The sequence below is a fragment of the Fusarium vanettenii genome (assembly GCF_000151355.1).
Source record: "Fusarium vanettenii 77-13-4 chromosome 10 genomic scaffold NECHAsca_14_chr10_3_0, whole genome shotgun sequence".
NCBI lineage: Eukaryota > Fungi > Ascomycota > Sordariomycetes > Hypocreales > Nectriaceae > Fusarium > Fusarium vanettenii.
Window position 1 is genome coordinate 613,134 of NW_003315871.1, and position 24,529 is coordinate 637,662.

A 24,529-nucleotide genomic window follows, 5' to 3' on the forward strand; every position below is an offset into this window, starting at 1 on the left:
GAACGAGGCGATGCAGAACAATAGCGAATGGGTGGCTTCTCTCTGTTGAACTGGAGGGAAGAAGCCGGGACAGAAGAACATGCTGCGTGGAGGCTTGGCAGAGACGGACATCTGGTGGTGATGGCCTCGAGTGAGTGTGATCCACCTCGATCTCGGCACTAAATATTGGAATTTCATGTCCTTAAAAAAATGACGAATATCGCTTGACACAAGGGAAATAATACAGCAAGGGACATGGGCAGCCCTTCAGATGACAGTTGACACAGCCAAGGTTTTGCATGGTTTCAGCTGAACAGCGGAGAGGCCTTCACAGCCCATGTCATCACATGACTTTGGGGGCCGAAACCGAAAACAACGGTGAGACGATCATCTTACCTTTGCTCCTCTTTCATGCTGACCCCGCAAGTTGTCTTGTTTATTTGAATGCCCTCACTCGAGAACAAGACTGTCTCACACTTCGAGCCACCCTACACCACGGATCTGCTGCTGCGGGGTTAAATCCACATCAAAATGCCCTCACTCAACCTTGCCGAACCCCCATTTCCCTTGGGGGACACTGAGGACGAAATTAGACGGGATCCAAAGCTATGTCGGACTTGTTGGAACCTTTACGCTGGCTCAGCTACCACAGCTGTTCCGCTCCCGGGTATCTCGATGCACGAACACTCCGGCTTCACCAACGCGGCCAAAGCAACTAAGGAGGGGCATGTTGATAAGGCTCCGAGCTGGGCAAGTTCTGGTCGCATAGATTATGCCTCATGGCAAATCCAAGTTTACCTCCCCGATATTCCAGAATCGAGGGCATCGGGCTGTGTTTCCTGTTTACTGCTCACAGAGATTTTGAACAAGCTCACCAACGGGACTGTAGACTTTCAGAGCCCTGAGCTTTGGTTGGAAATTATTTTCTGTAAGGGGAATGCAATGAGGGTTAAGCTCGTGAGAGGAGACCCGCCGGATGACTTTGATATGTTCTCAGATGGGCAAGGAGGAGATTGGGATGTTATCGAAACCTACGAGTTGTACACTTTGCCAGGTGAGTCAAGCAACCCTTATGTGGATGTGTCACTGATTCATGATGATTAGGCTCTCCATCCCCATGGCCAACCATTGGACCATGCATGACTATCGAAAAACCAGACTGGAGCTTGCCGGCAGAGATTGGCGGCTTTGCCAGGCACGTCGAGTTGGACCCTGCGTCTGAGTCATCCTTCGACAGAATCAAGAGATGGATCAAAATATGCAAGACGGAACACGCCGTCTGCTCTGAAGCCGAAGCCAAGCTGACACGAGACCTTCCAAAACGAGTCATCGATATTGGCCCTGAGTCAAACGACGGGATCCACGTTTTTGAACGGGATAATCCCGCCGAGAGGATTGACGAGCCGTATATTGCGCTGTCTCACTGCTGGGGAAAGACTCAGCACTTGGTTTCAAAGAAAGCGACTATCGATGAGCGAAAGAGGAATATCCCGTTTGAATCGATGGCCAAGACTTTCCAGGATGCAGTTACAATCTCGAGGAAATTGGGTATTCGATACATTTGGATCGACTCACTTTGCATCATTCAAGATGATGACGACGATTGGCAAACTGAGGCAGCCAAGATGGCTTCTATCTACAATGGGGCAGAATTGGTACTTTCTGCGACTGGCTCTGTGGATGGCAGCGGCGGTTGCCTGTTTAAAAGAGATCCATACGTAACGGTTTCTGGAACGTTTCCGGATGGCAAGCCTTGGGAGGTCTACGGTCGAAAGACTCTTCAACACAGCGTGTTTGGGTGGAATGTGGAGCGCAACATGGCCAAGGGCTCGTCAAATCCCATCGCGGGTACGAGGCAGACAGATGTTCAGGATCATCCTTTGATGACTCGAGCTTGGTGTTTCCAGGAAAGGCTGTTGGCGACGCGGGTCCTCCACTACACCAAGAACGAGATTGTCTTTGACTGCCTCTCGTCGATGGAGTGCGAGTGCGGAGCCTTGGAAAAGCACGATGAAGACCCGTTGATACCCGCCCGTCGCATCATGAAGACGGGACACAAGTACATCACTGGGACCAAGAGTCTCAGGGCTGGTCGAACATGGTTGACTAACCCTCTCGAGGGAGAGGACAAAGAGTTTGATCAGCATCACGAACTATGGCGCGACCTGATTGTGCAGTACTCTCAGAAGCAGATCACGAAAAGAACGGACGGGTTGCCCGCCGTGGCTGGGTTGGCTCACGAGTGGCGTAACGGTTTGACGGGGAAGTACCTCGCGGGTCTGTGGGAAAAGGATCTGCTGAACCATTTGCGCTGGATGCCTGACGAGGCGGAACCTGCGGAGGAGCCCGACGAGAAGAAACCCAGCGAGAAACCAGAGTACATCGCTCCTAGTTGGAGCTGGCTTAGTGTTCAACGTGGTGTCACATGGGGCGTCGAGAGCTTCATCGACGACACGTTCTTTGTGGACGTCGACCTGAGCCGTACCGATTGCCAACCCAAGAACGAAACCAACCCCCTCGGAGCAGTGACATCGGGCTATATATTCCTCACAGGCCGCATCATGCCCCTCACCTTCTCCATCAGCGGCAAAACCGTCTGGTTAGAGAAGCAAGGCCACAAGATCAAGAAGGAGCTCGAAAGGCCCGACAACCTGTCTCGGTTGCGTAACCTACCGGATAAAGTGGTTTACTGTCTCAGATTCTGCCGCCGTCCCACCACGAGGAACGCGTACGATGACGATTCGGCCCTTGTCCTGGTCAAAGCGGATGCGGAGGCCCGGGAAAACCAGCCGGACGAGGTCCGAGGGTATGAGCATGTGTACCAGCGGGTTGGGTTCATAAGGAATTATATGACCAATGCTTGGGAGCATAAGCGTGATTCAGAGGAAATAGGTCTGTATGTGATTTGATGCGTAGCACAAGTTTGCACAAGACGGGATAAATAGCTGTCACCGGACATATGGATAGAAATAAGAAAAATGGTTGAGCCCGAGATTTTTCGGTCCTGATATAGCATCATTTCACGAGCCAAGATTTACCAAGTGGCGCCAAAATGGGGACGATGTCATGCTCAAATCTTGACAGGGCCAAACATCTGGGGGACCCTGCTTTTTATTTCCCGTTGTCCCTGGACAATGAATGGGATTTAGGCTCCTTTGGTCTCAGCCATGGGATCGGATATTTTGATCTCCGTCCCACAATAGGGCCTTTTGCCATATGAGATTGGTAGGGGCTTGTGATGCAGGTTGGTCTTGGGCTTTTTTAGATCTCGGGATGTTACGCTGTGAGTGATCGAGGTTTTGCTTTTCCCCTGACTTTCTGCTGTGCCGTGTCTGATGTTGATCTCTGACTCATGGCGGGAAAGTTGGTCTCGGAAATTCCAAACTCTACGGCCTTTTTCGCATTGAGATGAAAAGATGTGATTTGACCATCTCACACTAACACGTCGATCACCGTCTTAGAGTGAACCCGGGACTTGGTTCAAGTGGGGGACTCCTGGTGTCGATCATCAAGATGCAGGATACAGGGGAGTAAGACACACGATCCTTTGTTAAGAATAAAGCTCTTCATCCTCGCAACTGGAATTTTCACTCTGAAGCTTTGTCTCCGGCGAAACCTTGTTTGTAGCAACAATGGACAAGGTTCCGGCTCTTACTATTTACAACATGCCACCGAGTCTCCCCAACTGGGACTCGGTGGGCGTCTTTTATGTTACTTTCTGTGCGGTATGGACCACGCTTGTCTTTTCCGGCATGGCATTTTGCCTGGCCAACCGTCACAATCCCATCCTCAGACTACGAGGCATGCCACTCTCCTTCTCTGCCATTGCGTTTCTTCACTGCTACTGGGTACTCGGGCAGATTGTGTATCCCATCGGGGCTACAGTGCCGACAGTCCTGGCGTATGACATTCAATATTTCTTCATGGGCATTTGGTTCCCGCTTGGTATCGCTCTTTTCCAGGCTTCTAATGCTCGGTTTCTTCATATTGCAAAACTGCAGAAGCAGTTTACCAGTCCTCATCTGCGGGCCAGCTTGGGGTGCAATGGGTCCCACAGTTCGTGGCTGTGTCGACTAAGGAACATGAACTATACAAAGAGGATAATGATCTTCATTGGTTTCGGGATGATCTTCCAGGTGATTATTTGTTTACTGATCATTCTTTGCACGATGCTGACTATTCTTAGGTTCTCCTTACTGTTGGTATGTGGCTTGCCTGCCGCAAGTACCATCCCACGTTCGGTATTCCTGGCACCGAGATCCGTGGGGCGACGGTGCTAGAGCAGTTGATCGATCTGGGTCGAGGTTGGGAATGGTGGCCATCTGTTCTCTGGCAGGTCATCTGGACTTGGATCGTGAGTGTGTGTCGGTCAATTGAAGGATCATCACTGACATGTTGCAGGTCGCTCCTATTCTCATCTGGCGCGCTTGGGGTATTCGTGATACTATGGGATGGCGGACGCAGACTATTGGGTGCTGCATCTCCAAGTATGTCGTCCTATATTCTCTGGGAATCTTATTCACTAACAGTTTACCAGCCTGCATGCTACGCCCATGTTCCTGATTGCAAGCTACGTGCCTGCTTTCAGCAAGGTCAACATGTACTTTGCTCCAAGTCAATGGTGAGCACACCCCTGCAGTCAAACAAGACATCAAGTTTAGAACATTAATGACAACCATAGGATCCATCTATCCGTCTTCATGTTTGAGATCTTCACCATCTTTGTCCCTGCATGCCAGGTCATCCAGCAATGGGCGCAGGCCAAGCGAGCCGCCGCGCACAATGCCAAGTGGGAGACCGACTCGCAGATCACGACCCTCAGGACGTCCCACTCTACTGAGCGCAAACACTCTCCCTCTCAGAGCATCACTGAGAAGAGTCAGACAATTGACTATGCTGACTCGGCCGCGGGAGACCGGCTGTATACCATGAGTGCACTAAACCAAGTTCTCGATGACAACCCCGGCCCGCTGCAGGACTTCTCGGCCTTGAGTGATTTCTCTGGAGAGAATATCGCTTTTCTTACTCGCCTTGCAAGGTGGAAGGCTTCTTGGTATGCGGAGCCCTCCAAGGAGCAGACTCTCGAGGCGTACAACCGGGCTCTCGAGCTTTACGCCGACTTTATTAGCCCTCGCGACGCAGAGTTCCCTCTGAACCTGTCATCACCCGATCTCAAGTACCTTGAGGAAATCTTTGAAAAGGCAACTCGAATTCTCTGCGGTGAGGCCCGAGTCGACCCCGCTCTACCCTTCGAGATGCCTTCTTCCGCAGGAACAGGATCAAGCCGTTCACCAACACTCACAAACAGAGCTCGCTACACAGGCGATATCCCCGACACCTTTGGTCCCACAGTTTTTGACGCTGCACAGAGCCACGTCAAATATCTCGTTCTGACAAACACGTGGCCCAAGTTTGTCAAGGAGATGCAGTCCCGAAGACGGTCCAGCGAGACTGCACGGAGTGGCTTCTCTGATGAGTCTGATGTGACTCTTACGAGCCGCGTGTCTAACAAGGTTGCTACCTTTGTTCGTTCTTTGGTTTAAAGCGTGTGTGGATGATCTGTGCTTCCTCTTCTTATATGTGATTAATAGTCTTGGCTCAACGCCCGTTTTATTATTCTCCTCCTGTATATAGTTTCTTGTATGTATTACGAACCTGAAATAGCGAATTTATCAGTGTACTTACCATTGAGTATTTATGCTCATATGTGTCCTTATCGATTGACCCAGTTTGGAAACTCTGCTAGGCCATGGAAGCCTTTCAGCTCGCACTTGGCCTGCCTGCCTGAAGCTTTATAACGAGGCTCAACCCTTTCTCTCCCATCCTAAAAGCACATCCGAGTGCTCATCCCTAATCGAGTGGTTAACTCTTCCTTACTTCCGCTCCTAAAACCTAAAAACCTCTTCTATCCGCAGACCTAAAAACCACTCTTTTTGATTCGATTCCCGGTGTGTGATCCAAAGCCACCTTTTTTACTATTAGGCACGGCCAATGATTTTCAACCATGCATCGTGCCATTGAGGATATTGCCAAGCATGATGGCATAAAATAGTATATTATGTGGCTTTTAACTCAGCGGTGACGTTCAAGCTAGAGATGAGAGGTTTATAAGTAAAGCTACCCCTTCTCCTCCCATCCTAAAAGCACACACGCGTGCTCATACCTAATCGAGTGGTTAACTCTTCCTTTCTTCCGCACCTAAAACCTAATATCTCTTCTTTCCGCAGACCTAAGAACCACTCTTTTTGGTTCAATTCCCGGTCTCTGACCTGAGGTTGCCTTTCTTTTTATCACGCATCTAGTGGTCGTCATTCATCACGTTGTAGACGTAAGGATCTCATCTAGGCACACTGGCAAAAAAGACAGTTGTCAACACAACAGGGAAATCTTGGTCAGATCCGTGAACAACCAGGGGTTTATAGGTAAGGTTAACCCTTCTACTCCCATCCTAAAACCACATCCGCGTGGTCACCTAATCGAGTGGTTAACTCTTCCTTTCTTCCGCACCTAAAACCTAATATCTCTTCTTTCCGCAGACCTAAAAACCACTCTTTTTGGCTCGACACCGGTTCGAAAACACTCGACACGACCTATTTTACTCCCACATAATATGAAGAGTCATCAATCAGAGCATCATGGGATGGAAGGGTGCATCAAGAGCAAAACGGTACAAAATACCAAATTTCAGCCTCACTTCCACATTCAACCTGAATCATGAAAGACACGAGCCTTATAGGTAAGGTTAACCCTTAGTCTCCCACCCTAAAAGCACACACGAGTGCTCCCTAGTGGAGTGGTTATCTCTTCCTTAATTCCGCACCTAAAAACCTATAATCTCTTCTATCCGCAGACCTAAAAACCACTCCATTTTTGGCTCTCTATGTTCGAGAGCACCTATAATCATCTTTGATTCTCTATTTGACACCTACTTACACGTCTAGCTCATCCTCAAATTCCATTGCCAAGGCCTCTTTTTTCCCTTCAAGGACCCCAAATTCAAGCCACCAAGCTACAATCAACGTCTGGTGGATCGTTACTGGCATTTTTTGCATCCTTGATCAGGTCTCCCAAGGCAACTCGAAGTCTTCACTATATGATACTGATCAAGTTGAAGGGCGGTCTTAACCATCGGCCTCATTCCTATCGATTCATAGTTAGCCAAACTTCCCAGAAAAGTATCCACCACTCATTCTCCAGGTGATTCCCAAATCACCTCCAACTGAGTATAAGTGCCCCGTTCGAGATCACTGTCATTATCCTCGCTCACTCTTTCCTCTGTCTTTGCCGCGTATTGGCACCCTGCATGATGTACTTCGATCCTGGTTTCGAGAACCGCGATGATGAAATCGCACTGATTCATGACCAAGAGAATGCCGAAGACGATAAGAAACGCCCATGCGAGCAAAATGAACAGAAAGCGGAGACAGTGCAGGATGAGGGATAGTAGAACAAAGGGTTTGATAGGAGAGGGTTCATTATCCACTGGGCCTTGAAGGGTAAAGCGAGCCAAAGTTTCCATAATCCAGTAGCCTTCCATTAATTGAGCCAGAAGAATAATGCTTGAAAATACGACGGCAAGGCATTGGATGTTTCGTGATGTGATCACCGGGCTCAGTGGTTTCCATTTGAAAATCGTTGTGGATTCACAGCAGCCAGTTTTGGTTGTCTGAGGTGAGTTGACATCGACCGGTCCGCCATGAGCTGATGTTGTCGTTTCGGTCTCTTCAGGATAGTCCACAGTGGTATGTTTGTGCGCCCTAGTGTGGTTGGGGTGATCCTTTGGGCGCGCTGAAAGGTCTGCGTAGTGGAGCTGGAAGCAGAAGTTGCCGATAAGAAAGAACAAGAACACCCAGAAAATAGGCGAGTCCAAATATTCATATCGTGAGTCTTGGACTTCCTGAGGAGCTTCCAAAGTTGTGTCGTTCATTTTGGACCTCAAGAGCGTACGTGAGTTTGGATATGATGTGAAAGTAGTTGAAAGAAGGCTGGAACGGAGCCTGAGGGATGGACGGGTAGGAGTCCCATACTTATAGATATCTGTCCATTGCTGCCTGGAGAGTATAAACTTCCTGTTTAATTGTTGAGATGTAGTCATGTGAGCCTAAAGTTGCATGGCGCCTCAACGTGATCCGATTGCTATCATCAATGACGTCTTCAACGGAGGCCTCAGCCACAGAAGCAAAAGACACAGTAATCAATACATGATGGCATCAAGACTTGGGTTGGATGATCAAAAGTCTGAAAATAGATGAAGTGAGGAACAGAAAAGCCCTTGTTTTCTGCAGGCCCACAAACGATTCTTTTCGGTTCTCATACCTAACAAATTCCAACACTATTCGTCGCCTTGTGCTCCTTTTTCTTTGAGATCTGTTCTTTATTATAGTTGCAGCCCGGCCCTTGATGGGTTAACTGAGCCCGAAGATTGTGCTCCTTTTTCTTCTCCTGGGTTTGTGCACACCGCCGAGTTTACTACTCTTTCGAGGCCGTCTTCTTGAAGGCTTCTCATCATTTCGTACGTGTGATTGTTCAACCTGCTATCCTTGGCCAGCGTCCATCCTCCAGTGAAAGGCAATCAGAACTTGCATCAAGTTCCGATTCGTAGCATAATTAAACCATGTCTGGTCCGAATATTTAAACGACACCATACCATTTCGAGTTTTCGAAATGAGAGCCAGTGAGTTGCGACAAACTTCTCATGAATTGCGTGTAATCCGCCTTCTGGCTCATTTTTCTCTCCTATATTCTTGCGGCCCATCTTCAATATTATCAAGAACGCAGCGCATGCAAAATGATGAACAATTCTTCTAAGTCCAAATGCCATCTGCTGGTCCCCTCGTACGGGAACCTGAGTGGGCCAAACAACTGTCGCAAATTCATCGATATGTCGTTCCGAACAGATTCCCTGGGGCGTCCTTATCCGCTATAAACAAGCCGGATTTTAGATCAACATCGTCGTCGTTCTCCTCATTTCCAGTTTCTGTTGGGCACTGTGGGCCTTGGTAATACCCCTTGTTCTGTTCCTTGATATTGAGCATGAGAACCTCCTTGGTGTATCTCCACTGGACATGAAGTATGACAGCGCCGATGCCCAGGGTTCCGGTCCACACGATTATCAAGAGGACGATCGCAGGGATATTGACAATGTATCGCAAGACAGCCGGTTCGAAGTGGGAGGTCGCTTCGCTCCACTTGGTGAACTCTTGGATGGTAATTCCAGTAGATAGTTGTGACACCCAGTAGCCTTCGGCGAGCTGCGCCAGGAGAAGAAAACTGGAAAAGGTGACAGCAAGACACTGGACATTACGTGATGTGATTTTGCGTGACATGGAGTCCCACGGCGTCGACTCAATGTTAGTCTCGCTTGTTGGGTCATTGTGCGTTGAGCTGTTGATCGACTTGTAGAAGGCACGGTCATCCAACTGCCAGAGTGTCCAGACGAAGTTGAAGAGGATGAGGAATAGGAATATCCAGAAAGCATTCGTGGCCAAGCTTTCTCCATATGGTTCAGCTTGGAGCTCCTGGAGAACCTCCCACAGAGTTGTTGTGTTTGTGGTCGTGTTCATTGTGGAACGGTTACGAGTGTGTGAGTGTGTGAGTGATGTGAAGATTCTTGGTGGTGAGAAATGGTCGGAAATATCACTGCGGATGAATGGCGGAGATCCTCATATTTATGAGGGGTTCCTAACAAGGCGTTTGTTCTTGATTGTTGCCTAGTGGAGATGAACAAGATAGCCTGTTGACAAGATCTGGACACGGAGACACTCAATGAATGTTGGGGTTTGAGGCAGTGTCACACTCAACCTAATCTTCATAGCCACCACGAATCTTAACATAGAGGAATGAGGGTCAAATGACTAAAATGATACTCTAGAAGTGACCGCGCTGCGTACAGATCGAGGCAGCACCAATAGGGGCCTCCAAATGCACTTAGATGATGCATATCAAATGCTGCCCGTCTACATACTCTAAACAAGGAAACTGATCCTCTCCCTCACTGGGACTTAGAAACGTTGCTTCTGCGTCTTTAACATCTGCCTCGGCAAGCCCAATGCGCTTGAATGTTCCAGTCCCGCCATCGACCAACTCCAACAACAAGACAAGGGCTGCATCATCACGCGGGTCACGCGGGTCACGCACCATCTGCGCAACCATGCAGTACCAGTTTGGCTCGGGATTCTTGTCCATCTCGTCATTTGGAGCATCGAGCCAGACCTTTATCTCCATACTGTATCCCGTCGAAAGTTGGGCCTGGACGCCATTCCCCGTCATTTTCCAGCCCTCCGAGTTATCCAGTGATAGCCTCTGTAGATGACCACGTAGATGAAGCCACCCGCCCCGGAGCGTACCCCATGTATCCTCTGTAGCATAATCTAGGTGTACCTTTTCTACCTTGATGTGTACCTGAGGAGCCCGTAGATTGGTAGCTGGGGCTAGCTGCCCTGTTGATGCCACCCATGACCATGTAGGAGCTCTATAAGTCGTTGGTCTTGAAGTACTACCCATGTCGTGAATACGCCAGAGCATCTCGACCTCCAAGCTCTTGCGCCACATGCCGGCAACATACTCGTCTTGCATAAGGCTTCCCATGGTCCTTGCCAAAGCAGAGAGGGCAACCAGTCTATCGCCGGGAAAGGTGAGGTTGCAGTTTGCGTATAATCGAACAATCGTACACCATGCTCTTGAGTAGCTTATGCCCGAACGACGTGACCTTGGAAACTCAGACTTGAGGCCCACGCCGAGGGATGCAAAAAAGTTAGGCAAGCTCCCAGAGGAGGCGTCTGGTACGACTTTTTCCCTGCATTCCCATATCAAATGGCGCTTGCCGAAATGCAGCACGCGAGGGGCCAAAAGCCGCTCTTGAAGAACCCAAGCTCGTCTATTCACCAACGATTGTGTAATTTCTGTGTTCCAGAACCAATTCTCCAAGATCAAGTACCGGGATGTGGTCTCATTAAAACAGCAGTCTATCGTTTCGGGAAAATGTGAATTTGCGGTGCGAGTGCAAAACAAGGAGTGGGTGGCATCTGGGGCATCACTTGCAGAAATGTTGCATAACGATCCAGAGTAGACTTGACTCATGAGAGTCACCTCGTGGTTCCAATCGACAAGATTGTCGCCCTTTTGTATGATGCAAAGGGAATCGATCCAGAGGTACTGAACACCTAGGCTGCGGGTCACATATAGAGCGTCTTGGTATAACTGGGGTAGCTGGGACAAGGGGATTCCCCTGACCATTTGGGCGTAGTTGTCGGTCGTTAACTTGATGCAGTCGGCAAGGCCCCAGCAGTGACTCAAAGTCAGGTACGGCCCAGTGATGAGGTTGGTTCTGGTTTCTACCAGAGTGCACCGTGGATCTGCATCTGTTTGAGACCCACAGTCCAAGAGCCGGGTTGGATACCAACCCGTTTCCATGTTGATGTCGTCGCATTCTCTGTGCTTCTTGGCGCAGTGAGAGATCCACCCTTTGGCCATCGATAAGGCGTCTGGGGACTTTGTGCTTTCCGGGAGCCTTTTTACCTCACTCGCAATTGATCGGTCTATCAAGGTCAGCAACAAATCGCGGAAATAACTGAGCAGTTGGTACTACATGGAGATTCGAGTGAGAAGGATATGCCATCCAATCGCTTACGGAGTCCGCGAAACACTGAAGGATTAATGAGAATATCCAAGGCTGAATAGCTATGCCTTCGCTCGGAAAGACGAAACAACATGGCACTCCTAGACCATTCATCTTCGGGCTTGTCCCGGGGCATTGAGGGATCTTTGTAGTTGTGGGCTGTCTCTTCATCGGAAGGGTCTAAACGCTCCCAGAGTCGACTGCAAATAAAGCATCCGTAATCAACCGAGCGTTTGAGGGTCTGTTGGTCTCGGTATGACCTCCTCTTGGAAGGGGAAGGCTGGTTTCCATGGGCGTCGACCTCGGGAACAAGTAGTGTCTTGCAAGGTTGGCAGAGCTTCACCGGGGGTGGATGGTCCATATTGTCTCATCCTTTGGTTTGGATGATGGAACGCGTGCGTCTATCTGTTCAGCCGCAGATGGTGAGATGCGGTGGGGTTTACCCTTGCTTACTAGTCGCTGGGATGTTGATGGAGCCCGACTGGTGGAAGCTCAACCAATGGCAGATCTTCTTGGCGGGACTCTTTGCTCGCATTGCATGCTGACCTGACATGGACATGGATGGTATGTCTAGAGTAAGGAGGTGATGTGGGAGGGGGCCCTTGGGCTGTTATACAACTATCTATCTATCGGCTCAGTTATTAGATCAAGGGTCGAGATTCAACTATATCAAAGAATACAATATGGCTGTTATACAACATAAATCACCTTCTTCTCCTCGTGAAACCGTTCCTCAGCCCGCTGACGCCAACTTTCTGGAGAAAACCAAGACCAAGTCACATTTTCCCCTTCCAACAACCCCAACCTCTTGTAATTCGTCGAAGTGGGCGACTCTTTTCCGAGAACCATGTACCAGTCGCGGCCCCCGATCTTGGCAAGTCTCATACAGAGAACCACGGATCCGTCAACCATGTCTTCTGGGTGGTCAGGGATGAATCTTGTTCCTTCGCCACTGTGGTACCGGACGAGACTGTGGGAGACCTCAGTTATTGGTTCATCCAACCACCTGGGCCGTCTTTCTGTACGGCGTGCTCGTAGCGTAGCAAGGGAAGTCCAGCCAGAGAGTGTCAGCACAGCCGAGGATATTTCTCTTGTCCTGTCTGTTGGGTCGCAGTAAACGTTGACGGCGTTTGCGTAGATCTCCTGAAGCTCAGATCCAAAGTAGGATCGGCTCTTGTGCTGGTAGACTATCTCACCCACGATAGAGGCCCACGACCAACTTGGAGCCCGCCATTCTTTTGGTTTGCCGTCTTTCCTACAACCGTGCTTTGTATCGCGTGTCCAGAGTAGGCCCTCGACTATATTGCTGCGCCAGAGTCCAGCCGTGTAATCATCGTTGAGAAGCCCGGATGTTCGACTGGCGAGGCCAGAAAGAGCAGGAAAGACGTCGCTCTCGTGTGTCAAGTTTCCCATCACATGTGAGTATCTCTGTGCAATAGCATACCAAAGGTATCGCAGTTGCAATGGTGTGACGTCGCTGGTCTTGATCGACTGACTACTGACCAGCCTTCGAAACTCGAGATCATCGCTTGGTTTGTCATGATTCTTGCCACAGTCGCAGGAGACACAGGTTCTGCACTCCCAGACCAGTTCTCTCTTGGCAAAATGAAGCATTCGAGGCGATAAAAGGCGTTCTTGGAAAACCCAGGCCCGAGTGAGAAGAGGCCACTCTTCCTCATTCTCTTTTGCATTGGTGTTTTCAAGCCAGTGGTTGATGACTTCCCTGCTGTTTGGATCGGCGAGACGAACCCATATGTCATCGATGAGCCCATGGCCTAATTCAGATGCCGGGATGCACTCTAGATAGATTGTCTCTTCGACTTCCTCGGCGTGTAGGCCTTCTTGGTGGCCAGAAGCCTTTGTGGCGGCGATAGTGAGGAGAGAATTCTCAAAGATCGAGGCCATCTTTGGAAGTTGCCGTTGTTTGTCCTCATTAGAATCCTGGACGATACAGAGCGTGTCTATCCAGAGATATCGTAAGGACAGGCGACGACAGACAGAAACGGCTTCCTGAAATGTCTTTGGAAGAGCCCCAATTGGAATTCCGGATTCGAACGACTCTTTATTCTCCCCGAGTGTCCGCAGGGGTTGGATAGGGCCCCATCGATGGCTCAAGCAGGCGTAATATCCGAGCTGATTCTGCGTGTCGAGAAGTCGAATTGTCGAGTCCTCTGAAAGACCCAAGTCAAGGACACGGTCGGGTAGGGTTTGTGGTTCACACTTGTTGCAGTGCTCGTGCTCTGTAGTGCATTTCATGATCCAAGATTGCATCCAATGCACACTAGCTTCAGATCTAGTGTCGTCGACATAAGCTTTAGGTGATGATAGCATTGGTAAATCAGGCCCCTTGCCAAAGCAGTAAAAGCCGAGACTTGGCCACTGGGTATGAACGTCACCCGTCTCAACCTGAATCGTTTTATCGTAGCGATCCCATTTGAGAGTAATCTCGTCACCACGTTGATATCTTCTCCAAGGGAGAAAGAAATCGGAAGTGGTATCCTTGGGCGGAAAGAAGCGTCTGACGCCTGCTGATATGATGGTGCACGTCGTACAATTGCCTCGGTTCTGAAGGACCTTGGTGTAGCTCATCGAGATTTCACGATGGTAAGAGTTAAGATTGTGGCAGAGCTCGCAGACAGGATTTTCTTCAATCCGCTTGAAGTATTCCAAGACGCTTTTAATAGCGTTAAAAGCCTCCTTGACTTGAGACATGGACCACGTCAGGTCGCGCGTACTCTGTCTTAGATGCCCCGTTATCAACCATCTTGGAATTCTTCGGATATAGGCACGACCCCAGATTCTCTCTGCAACTAGATTCAAAACATCAAGAAAGGCTGAGGCGAGAAATTTGATGAGATACAGCACTGAGAAGCAAATGAAGAATGCAAGAAACCAGTGCTCTTCGATGATTCTCGGATTTGTCGCAGCAAAGAGGTAGGCGACTGCTAGCCAAGGGGTCGCCGCCACGATGAAAAATATGACGACAGATGCTGCTATGGAGACAGATTCATAGAGTGCCTGGACGAGTAGTTGAAATGCCTCTTGGCTGGCTTCGTACGCGATGGAGACGGCTAAGCGCCGTGTCTCTGGAGGGTAGACGTCTTCGATCCGATCAAACGGCTCCATGATAGGCAATCGGCAGGGCCAACTGTCCAACTTTGGTCTTTGGGCAGTTTGGAAGGTGTTGGTTCAGCTGAGTTCTCAGCTGGTGGGAGTGTCACAGATATCAATATTGTGGCTGAGTTAGTTGCACTGCGCCCCAGTAATAGGCAACCAGGCTGGCCTGGCATTGATTGATAGTGGCTGAGGAGCCCTTATGCATAGCCCGGAGTCCAACCCCTGTGATAAACTGAGACACTTGAATCGAGCAAGAACGAGATTGTCAAATGCTTCGGCGTTCCAAGTTAAGAGTTTACCGATTTGATGTTGCATAAGATTGGTAGTGGTGCTGGTGATCTCAACTAGCTGGATAGCTTGCGGTAGGCAAGTTCTTCTGAGACCCAACTGGATTTTGCAGTACTCGTATTTCTATATTCTATTTTACCACTTTGATCTTCTCTCTTTGACTTTCAAAGAGGAAGTTTAACCGCCATTGTTAACAGACCTTCGAAACTGGGTCTACCCTTTCCTTACAATCCACTCAACTCCTCCGAACACCATTTTGAATCAGCGGCTTCATAGTCGAAAACGCATACCTAGCAATCTTCCACTCCCCATCCTCCTTCTTCATAATAAACAGCTCCTGATTAGAATGGGGCTCCGACTCCTGTGTAGCCTTCATAGTCTTTGTCCCTGAGGCCGTCGTCCTCGCAAATGCCCACTCTGGCGACATGACGACTATCTCGTCGATATGGAACGTGGGGTCGAGCTCAATGCTGCCGAAGATGCGAGTGTATGTTTCGTGGAGGGCTTTGGTGCCGGCGCTGGCGGTGAAGTGTGGTGGGAGAATGACGCCGTCTGATGTGTAGAGGTTGACGGCTTGGTCTACGTTGCCGCTCTTGAGGGCTGCGCCGTAAGCGTGTAGAGCAGCGGTGATTTGTTCAAGATCAGAAGACACTTGACCAGTTAGTAAATTACTACAGTCTTATTGCTTCTTCAGTACTTACTATTCGTTGATGGTTGTTAAACTGAGAATAGATCTATGCTGAACTGGTAGGTTATAGCTCCTTGTTTGGTGAAGTTTGGCAGGACACTTTCGGCAACTAGACACATAAGAGATGATTCTTCTTATAGCAAGGCAATCTCCTATCGCCTATTCCACTTCTGAGTAAGTGGGGTCTCCGTTGTTCCACTCCTTCAAACAAGTTGAAGGAAATGGTGATAATCATGTCGAAAGTGGGGGTTTGACCAAGAGTGGGCAGCCTCCCTTGACGATACCCACATCCCAAGGATAAGGCCAACGCAGAGCTTTGTTCAGGAAATAGTAAAAGAATTGCTAAAGTTTTGGAAAAAGAATAAGACGTCCTAGGGGGTCTAATTAGATCACTGATATTTAGAGCCTCGTTGTCGACTTTACATGTAAGATCGAAAATACTCCAACGCTGAAGTCCATGTGGGACCAGAAAACTCTCCCGACAACCACAAGTTACCCTCCAAGTCCCTCCCCATAATGGTAACCATATTCATAGTAACCATACCCGTTCCCAGAGACTGCGAGTGATAGTACACAGGGTGTCCCGGCTTGGCACCGGGTCTCTTCTTGTCCGATGGCTTGACGATAGCTGGGCTAAAGTCAAACTTGTCCAGGAATCCGGCCTTGCTCCAGTTGGTCACCACCATGAGGACAGAGCTGACACCTTTGCCTAGCACGAGAGGGTTTCCTGCGTCCATCATGGATCGATAGGCATACTTTGTGGTGGCTTTAAGTTGTTCCTCCGTGCATTGTTCATCAAGCGCTGCTCGAGATCTGAGTGCTATCTCTCCAGTTGGCGTCGTCAGCGCTTCGCCCGCCTGACAGAGAAAAATAGCCGAAGAGGTGATGTTCTGCACATAGGCAGCATCGTCCCGAAATACCGACTTGACTCGGGTTCGAGGGTCGATTACGAGGAGATTAGCAATGTGACGGTAAGAAGCCAGACCGCTGGCCACCATCTTGTTGCAGAATGCCATAATGACGTCGTTTTCAGACACAAACAAATCAGCGTTACCCTTGAGGGCGACATGATCCTTTGTCTCTTGGACAATAGCGTCGATGACTTTCTTTGGGATGCAAATGATGCGCGCATCGAGCCCCTTCCACCAAGTCTCGACTATGTGTCTCAATGCCCACACGGGAATTCTCCAACCTGTGAGCTGGGTATCTGCAAGAGTGGGCTTAACAGTTGTCTCGTCGTTGTAGAGCCCTGCCATAGGATCATTCTTGTATCCAACAAATGGTGCAACTTCTTCTGGCTTGCCGGCAAGAATACTCTGCCAGCCTTTAAAGATTGCCTTCAACCCACCAAGGTCGCTGGAGACGTGGTTGAAGTTGATAGAGACCAGAGTTCCGTCTGTAAAGGTCACCACATGCAGAGAAAACTGGGGGACGTCCTTGTGAAAGTAGTCCTGAATAGTTCTAGGCGCGCCAGGGCCCAAGGCCAAGCTGGCAAAATTGCGAGCGCCCGGAAACGTGGTGGGCTCTGCAGTAGATACCGGAAGCTTTGATGCCTCTGGATGTTCGGCCATGGTCATGTCATGATGCTCCTTTGTAAAATAAACAGATGGTCTTTCCTTGGTAAACTCACGCGGGACGTGAACTTCAGTTTTCCCGTCCGGCTGCGCATGTCAGAAGAGGCTTCAAAATTGTTCAGCCTTGTGCTTACGCGTAAGCGAAGTCTTCCTCCAAGTTTCCGCCATCCCTCCATTTGAAAGAGCTGAGATAGACTATCTCCAAGCTTGTCGGCATCGAGGACATCATCGTAACGGAATGTCCATATCAGAGTATAGTCGCGCAGAGTTGCCGTGTCGTCGAACGGGTGCATTGGCAACACCTCGTCGTCAGGGAACATAGGCGGTCCCTGAGGGGCGCTGCCAAGCAGCCAGGAGAACAGTGAAGCCATGGCAGGATTCGGCTCCTATGCTGAAGATGTCAACAGCGATTCTCTAGAATGATGTTACGTTTAGGATCTGTTTGATATTTGAAAAGAAATGATTATGAAGAGGTTGGGAGCGGTGACTGTCGGAGACGGAAACCACTTGACGCCGTGGTTCAGCCCAAGCTTATAATTGGCCTCGGTTGATTGGAGTCCGTCAGCCCAACTGGTCCGTGATAGGAAATGGCTTCACCAAAAGTGGAAATAAGATTTAGTAACTCGCAGGGGCTGCGAATATTACGGGCTTTGATAATTGTCCGGGGAAATCTCCTTGCTTGCGCGGGGACTGCCATTATGTACTGAGCTGGGATCTAGACCAATTATGATAAGTCTCTTCCTAGGCTCACTAAAATTAAAATAAGAGATTAACATATTCTTATATGATTTTTATAGAGGTTTAGATAGTGCTCTAATAGTAGAGATGGGTATGCTCTGGCAGTCCTCGCGCAAGCAAGGAGATCAGATGATCTCCATCATGGTTGATCTCAGGCTTCTCAATAATAATGAATGATTGAAATCGACCACCTATTGCTACTCCTTGGGCTCCCCTGAACTCCAGAAAAATCTACTTTTGAGCGCTGGATTCTCCTTCATCTCTCCCTGGATGTAATCCCGAAACAAGTCTACCAACCCTGGGTCCTCAAGCTCCCTTCTCCGGGGGTTAGGCGTACGGTTGACAAAGTTACTCCCCCTCTGGCCAAGTTCGCCTCCTCGCAGATCAGCCAGCCAGACTCGGCACCTCCCTGACTTGCGGCTACTGGCCATCTTGTCGCGCAGTATATCTAGAATATTTACCCAGCTGCCGCTTTCCAAATTGACCGATATGAGACCGATGTACTCGATGGTTGAACCTAGAGCTTTGCAAAAGTTTTCAAGCTCCTTGTAGCGTAGACTCAAAGTGTTGATGCTGACTTTTTTGATTCGTGGCCAGTTGATGCTTGCCAGGACACCTGGCATGTGTGGTACTCTTTCTGTAGTATTGCCAGTGCCGTCGCTTAGACCAAAGGGGCTGATTGTGACATTGACATGCTCGAGCTGTTGACTTGAAAGCACCGAGTTGACATATCTTTCACTGTACTCCTGATTGTCGATGTAGCGGAAGCTTCCTCGCGCAGGGCGGCCACCCCATTCAACCTGGAAAACTTCAAGGTGTTGGCATGCTTCCGACAGTTGTTCCCACGCTGGAGAATCGAGACTCTCGTCGTCGCCTGGACATATTGTAGAGAAGCTGTTGTATTCAGGTAGGTGGTTGACCGCCAGGTGCCTCAGCACAACTCCAGCCTCGTGCATGGCTATGGGGAGTTCAGAAAGAATCTTTATCTGATGGAGCACTACGGGGGTCCTCATAGTGTGCATCATTTCACTCCAGGTATTTGCTGTAGGCAGAAACTTGGCTAGTTCCGCATTGTCGGTGAGAATCTTGTAGGCGTCGTCCTGGTTCCATAATCCGTCGGGGTCGAAACTGGTGTGCATCCTCAGGGCGAGGGGTCGGTTCAGTCGCGAGGCCAGCAGCCGTGACAGAGTCTTGACAAAGGTCCGAGATTGGATCAAGTCGTGCTGGGATTTTTGAAGTTTGACGTATTCTCTGTGGCCGTTGCAGAATATTCTCCAGATTTCGACTGCCGCCTTGTCTGGTAGGTACGTTGAAATCCCAAATGGCTCATAGACTCGGTCATCCTCTTCTTCATCCTCCTCTTCCGAGAAGAGGTAGGCCTCCCCTTCCTGGATAGTGAGAAAATAATTCCACGCATCGTGTATCTCCTGGTAATTACCCGCTCGCAGATGATCCGTTCTATATTCTCGATCCTCCTGATCGGTAACGCTGATGGGCCAATCCACTTCCCGATTCAACCGTTCAAGATGTCCCATCCTAACTATGGCGAACCGCCTGAAACTCTCTGCCAGCTCGAGGGGGCGGTACTCGAGTGACACCTGGATGCCCGTGACACCACTGGCGATGTTTGGGTTCGCGAGGAGATTCTCGGCCCGATCCAGAGATTCTTGTTCAATCTTTAGATTGAGTATTGGGCAAAGGAGTGGCGACGCGAGTGTGTTGAAGAGACGGCAGACTTGACGCGCGTTGTATACCGTGAGAAGTGGTCCAGTTGCATTCGCCACGGACTGGACTTTGGAGGGCCAGTAGATGATGTTCTTGTCCCTAACCTCAATGGCTTGGTGCTGGAGGTAGCCGAAGATATGAGAAAGGATCTCCATTGGTAAATCAACAATGCCGAGATGTCTCAAGGTGTCGCGTGAAAGATGCATTGCTTTCTTCCTCAGGGCCTCGCGGTCACAGTCAACCCGCCAGATTGCATCTCGGCACGCAGCCTCGATCTGTTCTTCCGTTGCGAAGTCTCCATCGCTGTTTCCGTCAAAGTATTCCCACCAAGCGTCGTTGAACCCGTCAAGCCTTGGCTTGGTGAGACTCCAATCGATGTCGTCAATGCGACATAATTCGCGGTAAATGGCTTCAAGCGAGCCCAAAGAGTCCGGATCAGGGCACTCCTCGGGCGGGAGTTTAATCTTCCAGGTGCGGTGCTCTTCCATGATGATAGGGTTGAAGGACAGAATAGTTGCGACTGAGAGAAAGGATGTGTGGTTGAGAATCGTGTCTGCTTATGCGGGCTGACTTGACGGAAATGGAAGCTCCACCTCGGCTGCTGTTGCCTGTTAATCCCTGGTTCATGTAAGATTTTTGGAATGAGCGGTGACAGCCAAGAATGCATGGGATTTGGTCTCCTTATTTTGGCGTGTGAATGCGTCCCCTATACCCCAAACCTTGGTTAGGGGGGGAGCTGCCCAATGTGAGCGCGCTCGGCACAGTAGAGCTCCTCATCCTATTTTGACAAAGTAGCACTTTCAACCAATTAATCAATTGAGCGAGATGTGGGCCCAGAATGCATGTGATACTGAGTTATTGAGCTGCCCAGAGGCCTACCAGCCTGAGCAAACCCACGCTTCATTTCTACTTCTGCCGCGGCCGTGCTCCTCAATGCCATCATCATCTCATAGTCAATCTGACATTGACTCTGTGTAGCCTGGAATCACGATTCAGAGTCAATTTGACCTGAAAGACAAACGGATGCCTTTCCTTAATGACCATAGACTTTGCCTGCCCTCCCTCCATGGCGGAGACTCCATGTGCCCAGGCGTACCGTCAGACAACCGCGGCCTAGATCAAGGACACTTCTCTTTCGCGAATCTTTGTGGATTACTTGTCTCCCTAGTCTGGCCAGAGCATTGGTCGCCTTGTTTATTTATATATTTGACCTTGAAATCGGCGTGGTAGAGTTTATATCAGGCTGAGGCTTTGTCGCAGTGCCGTAGTAGTGGATCCAGAAGCATCATTATTCTTGTCCGAAATAACAACAAGAAGCCATCAGCCACAACAGCAAAAAACACAGTTATTGATACATGACGGTATTCAAACCCAATACTGCGCCCACACGCATGTTGTAATAGAAACCAACGATGTGGCTAGGTATGACTCTTCTGCTGCTGCAGAAGTTTAAGCAGGCCACTGTGTTAACATCGGGTCATGATGTTATAATGTGTCGAAGATCTGTTCTTTATTATAGTTGCAGCCCGGCCCTTGATGGGTTAACTGAGCCCGAAGATCGTAATAGAAACCAGTGTTACGATATGATGGTTTAATCAGCACCTTTGGCCGCACCGCTGAATGAAGGTTTCTCACGAATGCCGTAATTCTGGTTGCTCATATCTAGCTCATCCGGTGCACAACTATCGAGCCTCTGTTTGCCTACCTAGTATATAGGTGTTTGTGTAGTCGACCGACTAATGTGAGCCTATCAGGAACAACTAAATCTGCACTGCAAATTTAACCCACCCCGAGAGGCGATGAAGGTGATCAACATCAGCAACGGCGCCCCGCAGTAAAATGTATCCTCGCGCGCGGAACTTGCGGCCACCGAGCCGGCGCTCTCTCCCGTGGGTCGTTCGCCGGTATGACTCGCCCATTCCGGGGGCCCACTTCATCCGTCTCCGAAAGTTCTATCATACAAACCCCATCATTCCTCGGTGGCCGACTTCTCCCTTCCCGAGGCCGCTGCATGCTTCTTCCTTACGTCCATCTCCCCCTCTGCATGTCCAACCCGTCTCCTTTAGCCATGGACCCCGATACGTACGACGATAAGCCAGAAGCGTCGCCGCAACACACCCTTCGACGAGCCGTAAGTCTTGTCTTCTTGGCCATATTCATCGCAGCTGATCAACGTACTGTAGTGTGACCCCTGTCGTGCCCGAAAGGTATGCAGTACAAGGTGTATTAACATCCTGGATGCATGATGAGTAGCATCCAAGGCTAATGTTGCCTTGAACTAGATCCGCTGCAATAGAGAGAACCCATGCTCTCGTTGCATCACCACCAAGATTGAGTGCACCCATCGCGACACAGCGCCGAGAGAGAAACGTACGCGGATCCTCTTGACGCCACAGTAGTGCGTCCCTTGCCTTACCACTCCCTCGCGTTTCCTCAACCAGCTTGCTGTGGCTTGTGGCACGTGTTGGCCATAAGCAGCCTCTGATATACTCGACTTAGTGAGAAAAAGATTGATCGGATCGACGGCCAACTTCAGGCAGTCATTGGTCTATTACAAGGACTCAAGACGAACCCCCCACCTAGTAATCCTCAAACAACCCATCACGCGCCAACTGTGCAGTCTTCTGCCCCAAGTCCTGGAAACTACACTACCCCGTCAACGTCTGCTGTCATCGAGGGAGATTCCTCGCTTACCGCTCACTGCACCTTTGCAAATGACTTTGTGCAGCAGGCCGCCGGGTCAGAGCCTCTCCGCAGCTCCTCCACATTGGACATGCAGGAGACGTTGGAGGCGCTCTCTCAAGTCGTCGACGCCTTGAAACAGCCGACTGTCGCCAATGAGATGACCTATCCTCATGCCCGGCTGATCCAGCGTCCTAGCATTGGCGAACGCGAGTTGCCTCCCTTTCAGAATGCCCTCACGGTGATTCGCCTTGCCAAAGGTAGGTGTATCTTGCCTCGAAATTCTGCTGCAATACTATAAGCTCACACTTTCCGGGACCAGCCCAGCGCCTTGCAGGGTCAGGCTGGATTTACGAGTTTATCCTCGTGAGGCAGTTTTCGGAAATATGCCTCAACGTCTACTTCTCCGAGGAGTATTCCGAGACAGACTTCATCATTGTCAACGCCGGCCTCCACTCTCTATTTGGGGACTACAGCGACCAAGTCCCTGTAGAAGAGAAGGGCACTTATCTTGAGTATGCCCATTTGTGTCGCGAGAACCTCGAGACGGCTCTTGCCAACCTGCCACTGCAACTACCTGCGACGTCGGATTTCATTGTCGCGCTGCTCTTTGGTGTAAGTTGCCACCTCACTCCGGCCTACAAGATGAACACCGTTAGTAACTAGACCAAAAGGCTTGGCATGCAATTGAACTCTCGAAACCCTCCTTATCATGGACACTGTGCTCCAAGGCATCCGAGCTATGCCACACTTTGGGCTATCACCGAGCCACTTCGATGCAAACAGATGCGCCAAACGAGATACAGTTCAAAAGGTTCCTGTTTTGGAGTGTCTACTTTATCGAAAAGTGCCTGTCCCTTCGTCTCGGTCGGCCATCAACAATGCCTGACTGGGATATTACCATAAGCCGGCCCTCAACAACCGATAACCACCAGCACCCTGTTATGGCCTATTTTGTGTTATGGATCGAGTCCGCACGCTGCCAGGGCAACATCTATGAACTTCTCTACAGCGCAGACTCCATGAAACAACCTGACGATGTTAGGCGATCCCGGGTTGAGCTTCTCGTGTCTGACATGGCCAATCTTCAGAAGGCGACACAGGAGACCAATGTAAGCCAGCAGCTGTATCGTGAATTGTGTCTTACTGAAACCTGATGCAGGGAAAATGGATCGAAATCTCAAAAAAGAATTCTGGAGAAGACTTGATGGACTTTTATTACATCTCAGATGATGTTCTACGTCTCTCGCTCCTCACTCTGATCTATCGGGCGGCTCCGCGAGAGTCTTCAACAACTTTTAGCCGTTCATGCTTGGATGCTGCTCGGGCCACCTTGGCGAGGCACCAAGACTGCATGGCCGTAGTCAATAAATGCGGTTTTGCCTATTTGTCTACTTACGTTAACTGGTAGGCTCGAATCACTTGCTCACCCGCCTATGCTGAATGCTAACCACTTGCACATCTAGGACTCTCCTGTTCTCCCCCTTTGTACCCTTCATTGTATTATTCTGTCACATAATTGAAGCCCGAGACCAAACTGACCTCGACCGCCTCGGCACATTCGTTGCCTCGATCCAACCAGCTTCCGACATATCGGATGCTGCTGCCAAACTTCATCGCCTGTTCCAAGTCCTCCACAGTGTTGCCCTCCGTTACGTCGAGCTCCATTCTTCCACGCCAGATGATGGCCAAGCAGAGGCCAGTGGCGAGATTGACAGGTATCTCGCGGCCTTAGGCATACCGTCATCGACAGGACAGGGGCTGCAGAGGGGCTTCGTGCAAAGCATGGGGTCCGACTTTGCTCAGGGAGAATTGGATATGGCCGGAGCAAATCCTGCAGATGGGCAGAGTCTGATTAACCCCATGATGCGTATGGGGAACGGAGCAGAGTTGGAGCATTGGTTGTATAATAATCAGGCTATGTGGGCGTTGATGGAAAAGCCTGATTTTCTGCCACCTCGTCAGAGTTAAGTGAGGGCAGACCGGGCTTGTTTGAGAGATTCATCTGTCCTTCTTGGGCACTACTTGAATATTCATAGTGTATTACCTGTATATGTACGGGCGGCAAGGACAAAATGACGAAAAGAAACGGGCCGGAACCCGTCAAATGGTATTCAACTC

General features: G+C 49.8%; 9 protein-coding genes across 9 annotated transcripts; 3 read left to right on the top strand and 6 right to left on the bottom strand.

Moving 5' to 3' along the window:
• Nucleotides 1–654: 654 nt before the first annotated feature.
• On the top strand, nucleotides 655–2,888 carry NECHADRAFT_96923 (uncharacterized protein; the record flags this gene model as incomplete). Its single annotated transcript, XM_003047586.1, has 2 exons — nucleotides 655–1,033; nucleotides 1,084–2,888. The coding sequence occupies 2 exons, from the start codon at nucleotides 655–657 to the stop codon at nucleotides 2,886–2,888; spliced, it is 2,184 nt and encodes a 727-aa protein (XP_003047632.1).
• A 756-nt stretch (nucleotides 2,889–3,644) lies between these two features.
• Nucleotides 3,645–5,522, top strand: NECHADRAFT_50615 (uncharacterized protein; the record flags this gene model as incomplete). The annotated part of the gene is made up of 5 exons (XM_003047587.1): nucleotides 3,645–4,115; nucleotides 4,166–4,333; nucleotides 4,381–4,466; nucleotides 4,517–4,600; nucleotides 4,661–5,522. 5 exons carry the CDS (start codon nucleotides 3,645–3,647, stop codon nucleotides 5,520–5,522), a joined length of 1,671 nt encoding a protein of 556 aa, XP_003047633.1.
• Nucleotides 5,523–7,165: 1,643 nt separating this feature from the next.
• Nucleotides 7,166–7,906, bottom strand: NECHADRAFT_85986 (uncharacterized protein; the record flags this gene model as incomplete). Its single annotated transcript, XM_003047759.1, has 1 exon — nucleotides 7,166–7,906. The coding sequence occupies one exon, from the start codon at nucleotides 7,904–7,906 to the stop codon at nucleotides 7,166–7,168; it is 741 nt and encodes a 246-aa protein (XP_003047805.1).
• Nucleotides 7,907–8,852: 946 nt separating this feature from the next.
• On the bottom strand, nucleotides 8,853–9,542 carry NECHADRAFT_85987 (uncharacterized protein; the record flags this gene model as incomplete). Its single annotated transcript, XM_003047760.1, has 1 exon — nucleotides 8,853–9,542. One exon carries the CDS (start codon nucleotides 9,540–9,542, stop codon nucleotides 8,853–8,855), a length of 690 nt encoding a protein of 229 aa, XP_003047806.1.
• A 147-nt stretch (nucleotides 9,543–9,689) lies between these two features.
• On the bottom strand, nucleotides 9,690–11,957 carry NECHADRAFT_85988 (uncharacterized protein; the record flags this gene model as incomplete). Its single annotated transcript, XM_003047761.1, has 3 exons — nucleotides 9,690–9,780; nucleotides 9,944–11,516; nucleotides 11,609–11,957. 3 exons carry the CDS (start codon nucleotides 11,955–11,957, stop codon nucleotides 9,690–9,692), a joined length of 2,013 nt encoding a protein of 670 aa, XP_003047807.1.
• Nucleotides 11,958–12,242: 285 nt separating this feature from the next.
• NECHADRAFT_85989 (uncharacterized protein) lies at nucleotides 12,243–14,722 on the bottom strand (the record flags this gene model as incomplete). The annotated part of the gene is made up of 2 exons (XM_003047762.1): nucleotides 12,243–12,260; nucleotides 12,305–14,722. The coding sequence occupies 2 exons, from the start codon at nucleotides 14,720–14,722 to the stop codon at nucleotides 12,243–12,245; spliced, it is 2,436 nt and encodes an 811-aa protein (XP_003047808.1).
• Nucleotides 14,723–16,144: 1,422 nt separating this feature from the next.
• NECHADRAFT_24373 (uncharacterized protein) lies at nucleotides 16,145–17,586 on the bottom strand (the record flags this gene model as incomplete). Its single annotated transcript, XM_003047763.1, has 2 exons — nucleotides 16,145–17,350; nucleotides 17,398–17,586. Coding segments are annotated over 2 exons (1,395 nt in total), but the record flags the coding sequence as incomplete, so codon positions are not given.
• Nucleotides 17,587–18,198: 612 nt separating this feature from the next.
• On the bottom strand, nucleotides 18,199–20,214 carry NECHADRAFT_85991 (uncharacterized protein; the record flags this gene model as incomplete). The annotated part of the gene is made up of 1 exon (XM_003047764.1): nucleotides 18,199–20,214. One exon carries the CDS (start codon nucleotides 20,212–20,214, stop codon nucleotides 18,199–18,201), a length of 2,016 nt encoding a protein of 671 aa, XP_003047810.1.
• A 2,006-nt stretch (nucleotides 20,215–22,220) lies between these two features.
• On the top strand, nucleotides 22,221–24,379 carry NECHADRAFT_50600 (uncharacterized protein; the record flags this gene model as incomplete). Its single annotated transcript, XM_003047588.1, has 5 exons — nucleotides 22,221–22,668; nucleotides 22,731–23,023; nucleotides 23,083–23,520; nucleotides 23,571–23,815; nucleotides 23,875–24,379. Coding segments are annotated over 5 exons (1,929 nt in total), but the record flags the coding sequence as incomplete, so codon positions are not given.
• Nucleotides 24,380–24,529: the final 150 nt, after the last annotated feature.